The sequence below is a fragment of the Gopherus flavomarginatus genome, chromosome 6 (assembly GCF_025201925.1).
Source record: "Gopherus flavomarginatus isolate rGopFla2 chromosome 6, rGopFla2.mat.asm, whole genome shotgun sequence".
Lineage (NCBI taxonomy): Eukaryota > Metazoa > Chordata > Testudines > Testudinidae > Gopherus > Gopherus flavomarginatus.
This window is the reverse complement of record NC_066622.1, coordinates 1,424,757-1,438,558: the sequence shown is the minus strand read 5'-3', so window position 1 is coordinate 1,438,558 and position 13,802 is coordinate 1,424,757. Positions and strand designations below refer to the sequence as shown.

Below are 13,802 nucleotides of genomic sequence, written 5' to 3'. Positions count from 1 at the left end.
CGCACGGAGCCAAATGGGCAGTGCCCAGGACCGCACGGTTTGCGCACGCTCTCCAGCCGCTCCTCGGCTTGCTGGCCGTGGCTGCGCACGGAGCCAAGTGGGCAGTGCCCAGGACCGCACGGTTTGCGCACGCTCTCCAGCCGCTCCTCGGCTTGCTGGCCATGGCAGCGCACGGAGCCAAGTGGGCAGTGCCCAGGACCGCACGGTTTGCGCACGCTCTCCAGCCGCTCCTCGGCTTGCTGGCCGTGGCTGCGCACGGAGCCAAGTGGGCAGTGCCCAGGATCCCACGGTTTGCACATGCTCTCCAGCCGCTCCTCAGCTTGCTGGCCGTGGCTGCGCACGGAGCCAAGTGGGCAGTGCCCAGGACCACACAGTGTGTGCACGCTCTCCAGCGGCTCCTCGGCTTGCTGGCCGTGGCTGAGCAAGGAGCCAAATGGGCAGTGCCCAGGACCGCACGGTTTGCGCATGCTCTCCAGCCGCTCCTCGGCTTGCTGGCCGTGGCTGCGCACGGAGCCACGTGAGCAGTGTCCAGGACCGCACGGTGTGCGCACGCTCTCCAGCCGCTCCTCAGCTTGCTGGCTGTGGCTGCGCACGGAGCCAAGTGGGCAGTGCCCAGGATCCCACGGTTTGCACATGCTCTCCAGCCGCTCCTCGGCTTGCTGGCTGTGGCTGCGCACGGAGCCAAATGGGCAGTGCCCAGGACCGCACGGTGTGCGCACGCTCTCCAGCGGCTCCTCGGCTTGCTGGCCGTGGCTGCGCACGGAGCCAAGTGGGCAGTGCCCAGGACCGCACGGTGTGCGCACGCTCTCCAGCCGCTCCTCGGCTTGCTGGCCGTGGCTGCGCACGGAGCCAAGTGGGCAGTGCCCAGGACCGCACGGTGTGCGCACGCTCTCCAGCCCACTCCTCGGCTTGCTGGCCGTGGCTGCGCACGGAGCCAAGTGGGCAGTGTCCAGGACCGCACGGTGTGCGCACGCTCTCCAGCCGCTCCTCGGCTTGCTGGCCGTGGCTGCGCACGGAGCCAAGTGGGCAGTGCCCAGGACCGCATGGTGTGCGCACGCTCTCCAGCCGCTCCTCGGCTTGCTGGCCGTGGCTGCGCACGGAGCCAAGTGGGCAGTGCCCAGGACCGCATGGTGTGCCAGCACCAATTTCCCCGCCACAGGGCCGCCTGGCCCTAGCTTGCGGGACCCTCCCTTTCTTTTCTAATGAAGTTGGGTGGGGATAAGCCAAAACCACAGGCCAAGAGCAAGACCCTACAGCTCCTACTGACCCAGAGCTGCCCCTTGCCCCCATGGCAGGTCCTTGGAACTTGTACTGACCAGGCCCAAGACCCAGAGGGGCAGGTGACAGGGCGGAGACTGGCCCCAGCCCTGCCTCTTCCTCCTCGTGAGGACAGAGGAAGCATGGCTCAGCACTGGGCCGGAATCCAGAACTCTTGGGCCAGTCGCCCCTTCCTCGGGGTCAGCAGGGGTCTCCCTCACCGACTCCAGAGAAGGGTCAGCCCTTGAGCCCCGTGCTCCCCTCCCAGCCAGCCAAGGCCACAAGCAGCAGACACCGCCAGGTGCCCCGCATTGTGTCTGGGCTGCCAAGAGCGCTGAAGGCAAGCCCCAGCCCTGCGAAGCCAGCCAAGTGCCACAGACATGGCCCATCCCAGGCCAGAGCCTGCTGTGCCCCTGTCTCGCTCCAGGGCTTGCCCACCCCCGCCAGCAGGGGCTGTGCACAGGCAGGCTGGGCGGGGGGCTAGGCTGACAGCGGGGCTGCATGCGGTGCTGCATTCGCAGGTGTATGAGACAGCCAGGTCTTTGCCATCGCCTGCCATAGGGGCCGCCTCACCCTACAGCAGACTACTCGCCTGGGCTGCATCGGGCAGAGGCGCAGCGCAGTGCACAAATCCGGACAGAATGCCATGCACCCCGAGCCACACTGAGCGACTCACCCTGGGCACCCCACAGTGCTACTCTGCACATCAGACTCCTCCTAGCTCAGCCCCCAGCTCTGCTGACGTCCCTCTGCAGCGTTAGCAGGGCTTCTCTCCCCCCAGTCCAGCCCAGCGCATGCCTGCTTGGAGCCCCAGTTCCCCACCTGCCTGGGCGGGCTCTGCCCTGGCGTTTGGCAGGCCCTGTTCTCAGCCAGGCTGCAGCGTAGGGTGGGCTGGCTCTGCCGTGCAGCTCTCAGGCCCACAGGCTGGGCAGCAGCACGGGCACGAGGAGCAGCCCAAGGACAGCTGAGCAGAGCGCGGCACGCGGTGGCGCGACTACAGCAGAGATAGGGGTCTGGTGCCAGTTCCCTTGGCCCCTGGCAAGTCATTCCCTGCTGCAGAGAAAGGAGATGGGCACCGCATGGCTGGGACAGCCCGGCTTTATTCAGATGGTCCATACAGTACACAACGGAGAGCCCTTTGCTGCTGTCCTGGCGGGAACTTGCCTCTCCGGGCCCAGCGCCAGGCGGGCTTTCCCCAGGCAGGGCAGAGAGACTGGCCCCCACCTCACACCAGCTCGTGCTGGACCGTGGCCGAGGCTCAGCCCACCCGGGCTGTGGGACTCCCAGCCGGCACACGGGGGCAGAGCAGGCAGATCTGCTGCACACTGGGGACTATTAGTCACAAGGCCACAGCCAGCGGGCCAATCATCAGGGAGGCAGCGAAGTCCAGCGGGCATGAGCCTGAACAACTGTGTGTGTGACGGGCCCTGTGGCCAGCCTGCCAGCCACCTCCGGGCAGCACCACGCCTGGAGCCACGGGCACCCTAGGACCCAGTGTGCCAGGAGCAGAGCCCACGGCTAGCACGAGGGAGCGCTAGGCTCAGCGGGAGATCGCTCTGCAGTAGAGGAGACCAGCGCTGCACCAGTCCCAACCTCACTACTGCTTGGCCAAGACCTGCCTGGGTCAGCACGTCCCATCCTCGGGGCTACAGTGCCAGCAGTGATCCGACCTCCCAGGCTAGGAGCACGCTGCAGGCCCAGCTGCACTTTGCTGGTCTGCAGTTCCGGCTGCTTGCACCCCAGAGCACATGCTGCCGGAGGGCGGCCCCGGCCGACGGGCAGAGCAGCCTGGAGAGTCCCCGCTCCCCAGGAGCCGGACGGAGCCTGGCCGCGTATGCTGCAGAGCAAGGGGGGCTGCCTGGCGAGGTCTCCATGGTGGGCGTCACGGCAGAGGGGCTCACTCCAGCACCTACCTGGCGAGGTGTCCCAATGCCCTCGGCACAGAGCAGCCCTCGCCAGGGCGGCTGGAACTGGTCAGGCTGCCCTCCCAGCGCTTATCTCCAGCGGCTCTGGGAGATGAGGGGGTAGAAGACATTTAGGAAGAGTGCCACAATGGCTGCCATGGTGCCCAGCACAACATATCGGAGGCAGCCTTCGTCAGAGTGCTGCCGGGCGGCCTGGCTCGCCTTCTGGCCACGGGGCCGACAGGGCGTCCTGGCATGCCTCCTGCGAGCCTCGGGCTCCTCTTCCTCTTCGGCCTCCAGTTCCTGCCAGATCAGAGAAGCCTGCGATGTGGAAACCTGCGTCAGCACTTGAGGAGAACAGACCAAGCAACCCGTCTCGCCATCCCCCACCGGGTGCAGCTTGGCCACCGAGCGGCCAGCTAGGCCCCCCCCCGGCCACCAGCACTCGCAGCTTGTGATCCGGGCAGCCAGCAGGCCCTGCGCCGTTTCCCCTCCCTGGGCTCCAGCAGCAGGCAGACAGGCACCAGGCAGGGCTCGGGGTGAGCCGAGGAGCCAGGAAGGCGGCCAGTCGAGGCTGGCTTTGTAGGATGGCATCTCCCAGCGCCAGCAGTGACTCAGGAATCCTAGACCAGCGGCTTCAGGAGCGCAGGGCACAGACGCCCGCCAGTCACAGCCCAGATTTGCCAAATGCAAGAGGATCAGACGACAGCCAGTCAGAGCCCAGCTTTTGCAGGTGGGAACCGAGAGAATCAGTCAGATGACCGCCAATCACAGGAGGATTATTCCCAGGGATGGCCAATTGCAGCCACAGGAGAGCTGGGAACAGCCAGTCACAGTTCGGTTTCTACAGGTGGGCACCGAGTGCCCAGGACGGCGGCGGTGATCTGAGGGAGCAGCCTGGCGCCTCCTGCCGCTTGCAGATGGGAATCCAAGCAGCCGCACGCTGCCCCGCTGCAGGCAGCTGTGAGAGGAGGTGACGGGGATCCCCTGCATGCCGTCCTAGCAGGCACCTCGCACTGCTCCCCTGCCCTGCCTCCAGCTGGCGAGAGTTTCCCTGGCCGTCGTTGATGCGCAGAGACGGGGTGAGCTCCTCTCCTTAGCCGCTGCTGCGCCCAGATCTGGGCCTGCTCAGTACAGGGCCCTCGGTGCTCTGGGGCAGGAGCCACGCAGCCAGCCGGATTCCTGCCTGCAGCAGCCGCTCCAGGTCCCGACCACGAGCACTGAGCCCCATGCGAGGAGCTGGGCGAGGAACCAGGCAAGGAGCCAGCCTGGAACAGGCCGTGCCGGGCGCCAAGCCAAGCGAGTATCTGGGAAGCGCCCCTCCGAGCCCAAGTGGCCAGCGGCCCGGCTGAGTGGCACCATCTCCTGGCATGGACGGAAGCGGCACAGGGTGGCGGGTCTCTGGGCAGTGGTGCACAGGCCAGGAAGGGGAACCTGGGGCCACGCCTCCTGCTGCTAACATGACGAGCCGCAGCACTGGCTGCCCCTGCAGGGGTGCACAGCCCTGTCTCCCCAGCGCTGGCGGCTGAGCCCGCTCCACAGCTGGGTGCCACCTCGGCATCCCAGCTGCTCGCTCAAGGTGACCCCCTCACTGGGGTCACCAGGGATTCAGGCTCCGTAACCCTCACAGGGGCCTTCTGGGCTCCCCGCAGTGCAGCCCTGAGGATGGAAGGGCCCTGCTGCCCCTCGTGTGCTGCGCTCTGCCCTGCCCCTTGGGCTCCTCAGCTCCTCTCACGTGGTGCCTGCCCACTGGCACCCCATGCCGAGCCCCAGCCTGGGATTGCACCCCCCCATCCCCTCAAAGCCCCCCCGATGGGTGAGCAGCTGCCCACAACCCCCAACGGCTGGCCAGGCGACCTGCACAGGTACCGCAACTCTCACCTGGCTGGCGGCTGGCTCGGCGGCAGCCATGTCTGGCCGGTGCTCCGGGGGACGCCCCACGGGAGAGTTCCGCCGGCGGTAGAAGAGGACGTACGCGTATCTCGTCACCACCTGGCTCTCGTCCACCGTGGTCACCGTGCTGTCGTCAAAGAGCCGCCAGCCTGAGGGGAGAGGAGAGCGGGGTCAGCGCGCGGCCTGCACAGCCCCCGCCTGGGGGCAGGGCATGGCCCTGGCCTGGCTCCTCACCCACGTCGCTGCGCTGGCTGGTCTTGTCGCTGGGCAGCCGGGCGTAGGCCGTGTAGTGCCCACCGATCATCCCACCGTAGTGATTGATCACCGCATACAGGTCGTACATGGGCTGCTGCTGCTCCTCCTTCTGCCCAATGCAGAACTTGCTCAGGTCCAGGCTCCTGGGGAGAGGAGGGAACCATGAGCCCCTGCCCATCCCCAGCCTGCCCCCACCTTGGCTCTACCCCCAGCCCCCACCTCGGCTCCCGGCCCAGCCCCCACCTCAGCTTTTCCCCCCTGGCCAGCCCCCACCTCAGCTCCGACTCCTCTGGCCCCATCTCGGCTCCCACCCCCCCAGCCAGCCCTCACCTCGACTCCCACCTCAGCCCCCACCCCCTGGCCAGCTCCCACCTCAGCTCCTGGCCTGCCCAAGCCTCAACGCTCCTGGGGAGACAAGGCAACCATGAGAGGCCGCTCCTGCCGCTGGCCTGGTGGCCCCCTCACCAGTCCCCAGCCTGCCCGGAGCTGGGTGCCCCTGAGGGGGCTGGGCCAAGGCAGCTCTGGGTCGGAGCTCACCGGACCGGGAACTCCACCATGTCGTTGATCTTGTCCCTCCAGATGAAGCTGCGAAAGGAGAAGCGCTTGAGCTGGATGATGAGCACGTTGGGCAGGCGCCACAGCAGGAGCTGCTTGGAGGCCTCGCGATGCTGCTTGCACTGGGGGCAGTACCTGGGGAGGCAGGGCCGGTTACGCTGCAGCTGGGCTCCCCTGCCCAGGCAGCCTGACCCTCCCCCGAGAGCTGCCCCCCGCCCAGCGGAGCTGTGAGCGAAGGGGTGGCCAGCAGCACGGCCCCACAGCCTGTGGAGTCACTGCCCCCCCCGCAGGCCCAGGGCCAGAGCCCATGGGGAAACACTGCCCACGGCTCAGAGCCCGTCACCAGCCTCTCCCGGCCCAGGGCAAGCAGGGACCCCACAGCAGAGCCGGCCCCTCCTCACCACGCTTCCTCCGGTGCCAGCACTTCGGGCTTGGTGAAGAGGTTGAGGCACTGGCCCAGCGTGAAGTGGCCGGCCCTGGCCGCCTCGCTGGCCGAGCCCGGGTCCTCCACACACTCCAGCTCCTTGGACTCCACCAGCACAAACTCCTTGAGGCGTTCGTTGTTCTTCCACACCAGGGCCAGGGAGCAGTCGTCCGTCAGCTCCAGCGGGGCATCGCCTGCAATGGCCAGGGGCTCAGCCTCCAGCCCCCCGGGCCGCCCCCCACTGCTCGCAGCCAGGGCTCAGCTGCCAGCCCCCTGGGCCGGCCCCCACTGCTCACAGCCAGGGGCTCAGCCGCCAGCCCCCTGGGCCGCCCTCCACTGCTCCCTGCCCAGGGGCTCAGCCGCCAGCCCCCTGGGCCGCCCCCCACTGCTCCCTGCCCAGGGGCTCAGCCGCCAGCCCCCTGGGCCGCCCCCCACTGCTCACAGCCAGGGGCTCAGCCTCCAGCCCCCTGGGCCGCCCCCCACTGCTCCCTGCCCAGGGGCTCAGCCTCCAGCCCCCTGGGCCGCCCCCCACTGCTCCCTGCCCAGGGGCTCAACCGCCAGCCCCCTGGGCCGCCCCCCACTGCTCCCTGCCCAGAGGCTCAGCCGCCAGCCCCCTGGGCCGCCCCCCACTGCTCACAGCCAGGGGCTCAGCCGCCAGCCCCCTGGGCCGCCCCCCACTGCTCACAGCCAGGGGCTCAGCCGCCAGCCCGCTGGGCCGCCCCCCACTGCTCACAGCCAGGGGCTCAGCCGCCAGCCCGCTGGGCCGCCCCCCACTGCTCACAGCCAGGGGCTCAGCCGCCAGCCCGCTGGGCCGCCCCCCACTGCTCCCTGCCCAGGGGCTCAGCCGCCAGCCCCCCCGGCCGCCCCCTACTGCTCGCGGCCGGGGGCTCAGCCGCCAGCCCCCCGGGCCGCCCCCCACTGCTTGCGGCCGGGGGCTCAGCCGCCAGCCCCCCGGGCCGCCCCCCACTGCTCGCGGACAGGGGCTCAGCCGCCAGCCCCCTGGGCCGCCCCCCACTGCTCCCTGCCCAGGGGCTCAGACACCAGCCCCCTGGGCTGCCCCCCACTCTGCTCCTGGCTCAGACAGCAGCCCCCTGCTCCTCCTCCACTACTCCCTGCCAAGGGCTCAGACACCAGACCCCCCACACCCCCACACCCCAGGGTCCAACCAGTGGAGGGGAAGGAGAAGAGCTGCCCTGGCATCAGGCTCTCCTCCCCCCAGCTGGAAACTAGCAACCGATGGTTGCCAGGCAGGGCTACCACTCCCCTCCCTGCTGCTGCCCCGGGGAAGGGAGGAGTGGCCAGCCCACCTGCGGCTCCCAATCAAAGCCATGCAGTGTGGCTGTGCCCAGGACCCAGGTGCCATGGGGTGCATATGGAAATCTGCTCAGCTTCAGGACCTGCAGCGTGCGCACCAGCCGGGAGACCCAAGCGTCCGGGCTGTGGTTCTGCATTTCCTCCCCCGTGCATGGGTGCTGAGCTCTGCCCTGTGGAGGAGAGCTCCGGCCCCACCTGCGCTGGGTGCTCAAGGAGCGCACGGCCCGAGCAGGCAGGAGTGAGGGCACCTCTGGGGAGGTTGCCTAGGCAAGCAGAACTGCGGGGCCCCAAGGGCGGGGCGGGCCAGGCTCACCTTTCTCCTCCAGCTTGTGCTCTCGGCTGGCTCCGTCGATCTTGTTGATGTAGAACTGAGTGGCGTGGGCACTGAGGGCGTCGGGCGCATGCTGGTACCCGGGGACGGCAGCTGGGGACAGGCAAAGGCAGCCGCTCAGGGAGTGCTCAGCGGCAGGGCCCCTGTGCTGCAGGAAGCTCTGCAGGCATACGGGGCACTTCCAGAGGGGAGCAGCTCTGCTGCTCCGGGGGGGACTGTGGGTACCAAGCGCTCCCTCCACCAGGGCAGATCACCACCCCTGCTCCCTGGTGGGCCAGGAGCTGCCCCGCAGCAGCCAGAGACAGGAGAGCTGGGTTAGGTCCTGCGGCAGGGTTGAGTGACAGGTGGCTGGGACGGCCTCCTCCAGCAGGGCAGAGCAGTGGGATGGGAAGGTGAGGGGCTCTGCAGACAGGATGCCCTGGGCAGCAGGAAGGGCTGCCATCCCCGGGGCTGCCTGGGGCATCCCCTCGCACGGAGCTGGCGAGCTCAGGCACTGGAGGGGCTGGCAGGGTTGTGCTGGCCAGCGCCAGGAAGGCAGTGGGGCCGGGGACACCGAGCAGCCCTGAGGCTCCTACCTTCAGGCTTGGGGCCTCGCTCGTAGGACGGCTCCTTCACCCAGCAGCCCTCGCCCTGCACCTCCAGAGAGTGCTCAGAGCAGCCTGAGTCGGAGCTGAGCGCGGAACTCCTGGGCACTGCGCTGGCCTCCCCCAGCTCTGGGTGCAGCTCCAGGGTGGATAGCTGGGGCTCCTGCCGGTGGGGGGCCCTGTTTGCATCCCCTGCCTCTGGGACAGGGGGGGCAGTCACACAGCTACTCCTCGCAGGCAGGTCCAGCTTCTCGGGGAGCAGGGGCTGCGGGCCCAGCTGGAAAGGAGGCTGGAACACGCTGACTGAGTACCTTGTGGGAGGGAAGAGCCATCAGAGCCGGGGGGGCGCGAACAGAGATGCAGAGCCCAGAAGAGTACACGCCCAGGCTGGAGCCCCCCGTTCAGCCCCTCTCCGCGAGCGCAGAGAGCCCCTTGTGTGGAATTCTGTCAGCCGGAGACGTCGAGGGGGGGCCGCGGGCCAGGCTGCAAGGTCCCCACGCTTTGGAGGCTGCCACTCCACTCCCACAGCTCTCTGCCAGGAAGAGCTCAGTGAGCGGCCTGGCAGCGTGGCCCGTGAGCCTGGTGCAGAGGCGACAGTGCGAGAGCTGCCCAGCTGGTGCCCTTACCTTGCGTAGCCCTCCAGGAGCTGGGCCAGCCGGGAGTAGGTGAGGCGCGACTCCGGCACACTGATGAGGAAGGGGAAGCCGATGTTCTCGGGCCGGCACAGGGCCTTGTGATCTGGCCAGTGTGTTTTCTGACACGCCCTGTAACACACAGAGCCCTGAGTCTCGAGGGCCCTGTCCCCAGGCAAGCCAGCGCTGCCCCCGCCCCCGCCTCGAGGGCCCTCTCCCCAGCCTACCACTGCCCCCGCCCCCGCCCGCATGTGCCAACTCACACGTTGCAGTAGCCCACTCGGTAGCACCTCGTGCAGCGCTTCAGCTTCTCGTCCTCTGACTGCTGCGCCTTCTGGCAGGCCGCGCACTCGCTGATGGGGACGCTGGGCACCTGGGGACGCTGAGGGAGAAGGTTACCAGCGGCGTGCTGGCATGCGGGGCAGGATCCTTGCAGCACCATCACCGCGCAGTGTGGACCAGCCAGGTGACAGGCCCCCGCCCGCCCCTGGGCAATCCCAAACTGGGAGGTGCAGTGCAAGGTTTCTCAGGAAGGGTTCGGTGGCCTCAGAGTGCAGCTACCAACTTTACTGCCCTTGTTCCTAACTTCAGGAAAACAATCACTAGCCACAGCTACGTGTCCAGATCCCGGCAGGTCAATTCTGGCAGGGTCCTCGCGGACTCTAGGATAAAAGCGACACCCAGCTGCGTCCGCTCCTACCGGGCCAGAACAGAACAGAAACACACACGGCGTTTGGCGCCTTCTTATCTTTTCTGTTCTCTCTTTTGCCTTTTCGGTAAGCGGTGGGCGCCTGTCCCCCAGTTCTGAAGTGAAGTTACAAATGGGACACTTGCATGTCACCGCAAGCCCCTGGACAGATGAAGCCCTGCAGGAGGAGGGGCTGGGCTGGTGCCTGAGCCCCACAGAAGGTGGGGGAGAGCTCACCTTGCCGCCCTCCAGCTCCTTTCTCCTCAGAGGCTGCACAGGACACCAACCCCGGCTGGCAGCCTCAGCTTTGTGCCCCTCCCCCATCGCTGCCCAGGAGAAAGGCCGCTGGCGGGGATGCTGCATGCAGAGCAGCCCCTGGGCTCACGGCAAGTGATCTCTGTAGTAGGGCAGCTGGGCATGGGACTTGCCCTCCCAGCTGGCGCTGCCCAGAGCTGCCTGCGGCAGAAGGGACCAGTCCCCCAGGCCTCCCGCAGCCTGCGTACCTGCTGGACCTGCAGCACCACCACCCGCTCCTTGGCCAGCTCTGGGGACAGCACCTCGAAGCACAGGAGCAGGTCTGTGGGGGAGACCGTGTCCAGCGACTGGGACGGCGGGAACACGCGGTGGAAGCGGCTCTTGATCACCTGCCGGGGAAGCAGGGGAGTGAGGCTCTGTCCACAGGCTGCCTGGCCCATCTGTTGGCATACGGGCGCCCCTGGCAGGGGAAGGCCTGGCTCCCGAGCACACACAGAGCTCTGCGCTCCCACGGCCATGCCGCCAGGCTCAGCACACCGGACGTAGGCACCGGGGGCAGCCCCAAAGCTCTGCAGAGCGGGGCACTGAGGCTGAGCCCACCCCACTGCACTCACCTCTGCCAGGCGCAGGTTCTCTGGCTTCACACGCATGCTGTGGGCGACCGAGTCCAGCACCTCCGCAGCGCTGGAGTTCTCCTTGCTGATGCTGACGAGAAACTGCCATGGAGAGAGGGCGGTCAGCCAGGTCACGCCCAGCCCCGCTCGCCTCCCTCCCATGAGCCCAGCCAGGAGCCGCGGCGCCTCCCGGGAGAGCCCCCAGCCACCCCAGCTGCCAGCAGCGAAGCACATGGCAGGAGAGCTCCTTACCTTGACAGGTTTCTTGTGTGGCTCCTTCGCAAAGTAATAGACAGTCAGCACCTTCTGCTTCTGGGGCAGGGGCACCGGCAGGTAGAGAAAGGGGTCAAACGTGATGGATACCTGCAGTGCACAGGGCAGAACAGTCAGTCGGGGCAGAGCCGGAGCCCTGGGCTGGAAGGCTCCAATGGCAAGCGGCGGAGGAGCCCCTGGGGCAGGGCAGGGCAAGGCAGGGGCCCTGGGCTGGAAGGCTCCCATGGCAAGCGGCACAGGAGCAGGCAGAGGCCCCGGGGTCAGAGGAAGTGGTGACACCGGGCACTGGGGTGGGAGGAGGAGTGATGGATGAGCCCCCGGGATGGCCAAGGAACCCAGTACCCCTGCTGGCAAGGCAGGCTCTAGTGTGGCTGAGGGAGCAGGTACTGTGGCTGGCCCGGTGACTCTGCAGCGAGCAGGCTGTGCCCACGGACAGACGCCTGCTGGCCAGGCCCCGGGCCCTACCTTGGCGCACACCGGGCACACCAGCTTGGACTTGTACTGGCCCTGAAAGAGGTCCACAATGAAGGAGTCGTTCCTCATCTTGTGCCGCTGCCAGGCCTCCTCTGCTACCACCTGAGGGGAAGGGAGAAGTCAGCGTCCCGGCCCCGCTGGCCAAGGCAGCACCCTCCACCCGGCGGCTGCACTCACCTCGTCGGGCCGCCCGTCCGAGTCCACCGTCTCCGTGTAGGGCTTGTTCTGGATGCGGTTCAGGTCCTCGTGCAGCCCATCGAGAAGGAAGGCCATGAACTCCTGGGCATCGTGCTGGGCGTAGCCCGTGAACTGGCTGGCCTTGCTGGCCACGATTGCCTGCGGGCAGGAACGGTCACGAGCACAGGCCCCTCGGCACCACCAGGCTGGCAAGAGCTGCCAGCACCAGTTCTGTGCCAGGGCTCGGGGCTGCGGGCCGCCTGACCCAGGAGCCCAGTGCAGGGGCAGAGGGAAAGCCCAGCAGCAGCCCCAGCTAGCTGGGCGGTCCTGGCTCCTGAGCTCCCCAGGCCAGCAGGGCCCATGGGATCCCCTAGTCTGGCCCCGTGCCCAGCCCAGGGCAGAGACCTGCCTGCTGTAACCCCTCGAGCACAGCTGTTAGCAAACCCCCGCTCCTCACTGAACCACGGCCAGGGATGGAGAATCCTCCACCCCCCACCACAATTAGCACCAGAATTTGTCTGGCAGCAGCCTCCAGCCCCAGGGACGGGTTACCCCTTCGCTGCTGGAGCTAACAGCCTCTCGCCCACTCTGTTCTCATGGGGCATGGCCAGCCCAGGATCTGTTCTCATGGGCCACGGCATCACAGTGGGAGCTCACATAAAGCTGATTATCCCCCATGACCCCAAGTCCTTTTCAGAGTTGCGGTTTCCTGGGATAGAGCCCCCCAGCCTCTAAGTGTGGCCGACGCTGTTCCCAGATGGACACACTTCCATTTAGCTGTATTAAAACATGTCGTTTGCTTGCGCCCCATTTACCAAGTGACCCTGATCGCTCTGTAATACCGACCTGCCCTCTGCACTGCATATCACTCCCCCAATTCTCGGGCCATTGGCAAACTTCATCCGTGATGATTTGATGTTTTCTTGCAGGTCATCCACTAAAGTGTTAACTAATAAAGGGCCAAGAACTGTTCCCAGCAGGGCCCCACTGGGGAAACTCCCGCCCAAAGCCTCCCCAGTCACAAGGGATTGGAGCCCTCTCAGTTAGCCGGCTTCTCAGCCATTTCACAGACTACTGTGTGGCCTTGCAGTATTCTCCATCTACTGCCTTCAGCCGCCGCAGCAAGGGCAGCCCCGCTCGCCTGAGGGTCCCCTGAACTGGCACGATGACGTGACCCCACCAGGCCCGGGGCTCCTCCTCACCTTCAGCTTGGAGGGCTGGAAGGCATGGTGGGTGCCCTTCCAGAGCGCCCGCAGGAGCACAGCGAAGCCGATGGCCAGGCGGCCCCCCGTGCCCAGCGGGTTGGTGTAGTTGATCTCAGTCTCAAAGGAGCGATCTGCAGGAGACACGCAGGACATGGTGAGCCGTGTCCCTCACCACTGGCCCCCGGCCCCAGGGCCAGCCCCCGCCCCCTGCTCACCATGGAAATAGTCCCGCAGCTCCCGCGTGTTGGACAGGGACTGGATGACGCTGTTCATGAAGCAGGTGTTCCCCAGATTCACCAGCCCCGTGAAGCCTGGCAGACACACCTTCTTCTCCTCCTCCTCCTCGTCTTCCTCCACGCTCTCGCTGCTCACCGGGCTGTGAGTCATCGGCGGCACCATGCACATCGGCTTGGGCTGCCAAGGCCGAGGGAGACACGGACAGGCCTGAGCGGGGCCTCTCGCTGCAAGGAGCTCCCCACAGCCAGCGCCCTGCCCCGCCCCCACAGCGCCCCCTGCTGGGAGCTCCCCACAGCCAGCGCCCTGCCCCGCCCCCACAGCGCCCCCTGCTGGGAGCTCCCCCACAGCCAGCGCCCTGCCCCGCCCCCACAGCGCCCCCTGCTGGGAGCCCCCACAGCCAGCGCCCTGCCCCGCCCCCACAGCGCCCCCTGCTGGGAGCGCCCCCCCCCCCAGCCAGCACCCTGCTGGGAGCTCCCCCACACCCAGCGCCCTCCCCCCACAGCCAGCACCCTGCCCTGCCCCCAGAGTGCCCCTGCCCCCCCCACAGCACCCCCTACTGGGAGCGCCCTCCCCCCACAGCCAGCACCCTGCCCGCCCCCAGAGCGCCATGCAGGCAGCCTCTCCCAGAGTGGAAGGTGCTGTGGGAGGGTCTGCAGGTGCTGGGAGCTGAGCCCCCCCCCCCAGCGCTGGCAGTAAGGGCGCTGAGTGCATCTCTCTGGCGTCTGGGCCC

The 13,802-nt window shown here is 67.7% G+C and overlaps 1 protein-coding gene and 1 long non-coding RNA gene across 7 annotated transcripts in view; one reads left to right on the top strand and one right to left on the bottom strand.

Moving 5' to 3' along the window:
- The window catches only part of LOC127053247 (uncharacterized), a 124,733-nt gene that overhangs the window by 20,889 nt on the left and 90,042 nt on the right, over positions 1–13,802 (top strand). The window lies entirely within an intron of this gene.
- The window catches only part of USP19 (ubiquitin specific peptidase 19), a 33,835-nt gene that overhangs the window by 4,396 nt on the left and 15,637 nt on the right, over positions 1–13,802 (bottom strand). For 3 of the 6 annotated variants that reach the window (XM_050957281.1, XM_050957276.1, XM_050957275.1), the window contains 16 exons: positions 13,051–13,249; positions 12,833–12,966; positions 11,631–11,789; positions 11,445–11,555; positions 10,959–11,069; positions 10,707–10,808; positions 10,341–10,481; positions 9,413–9,531; positions 9,144–9,281; positions 8,509–8,828; positions 7,916–8,026; positions 6,266–6,482; positions 5,847–5,999; positions 5,289–5,452; positions 5,043–5,203; positions 2,342–3,482 (listed from right to left, as the gene is read on the bottom strand). In XM_050957281.1, the coding sequence (XP_050813238.1) occupies positions 3,252–3,482; positions 5,043–5,203; positions 5,289–5,452; positions 5,847–5,999; positions 6,266–6,482; positions 7,916–8,026; positions 8,509–8,828; positions 9,144–9,281; positions 9,413–9,531; positions 10,341–10,481; positions 10,707–10,808; positions 10,959–11,069; positions 11,445–11,555; positions 11,631–11,789; positions 12,833–12,966; positions 13,051–13,249 (2,571 nt within the window). In that variant the 3' untranslated portion in view covers positions 2,342–3,251. Of the gene's footprint in view, positions 1–2,341; positions 3,483–5,042; positions 5,204–5,288; positions 5,453–5,846; positions 6,000–6,265; positions 6,483–7,915; positions 8,027–8,508; positions 8,829–9,143; positions 9,282–9,412; positions 9,532–10,340; positions 10,482–10,706; positions 10,809–10,958; positions 11,070–11,444; positions 11,556–11,630; positions 11,790–12,832; positions 12,967–13,050; positions 13,250–13,802 lie in introns of those variants that run through there. The other 3 variants (XM_050957278.1, XM_050957280.1, XM_050957277.1) reach the window with 2 other exon arrangements.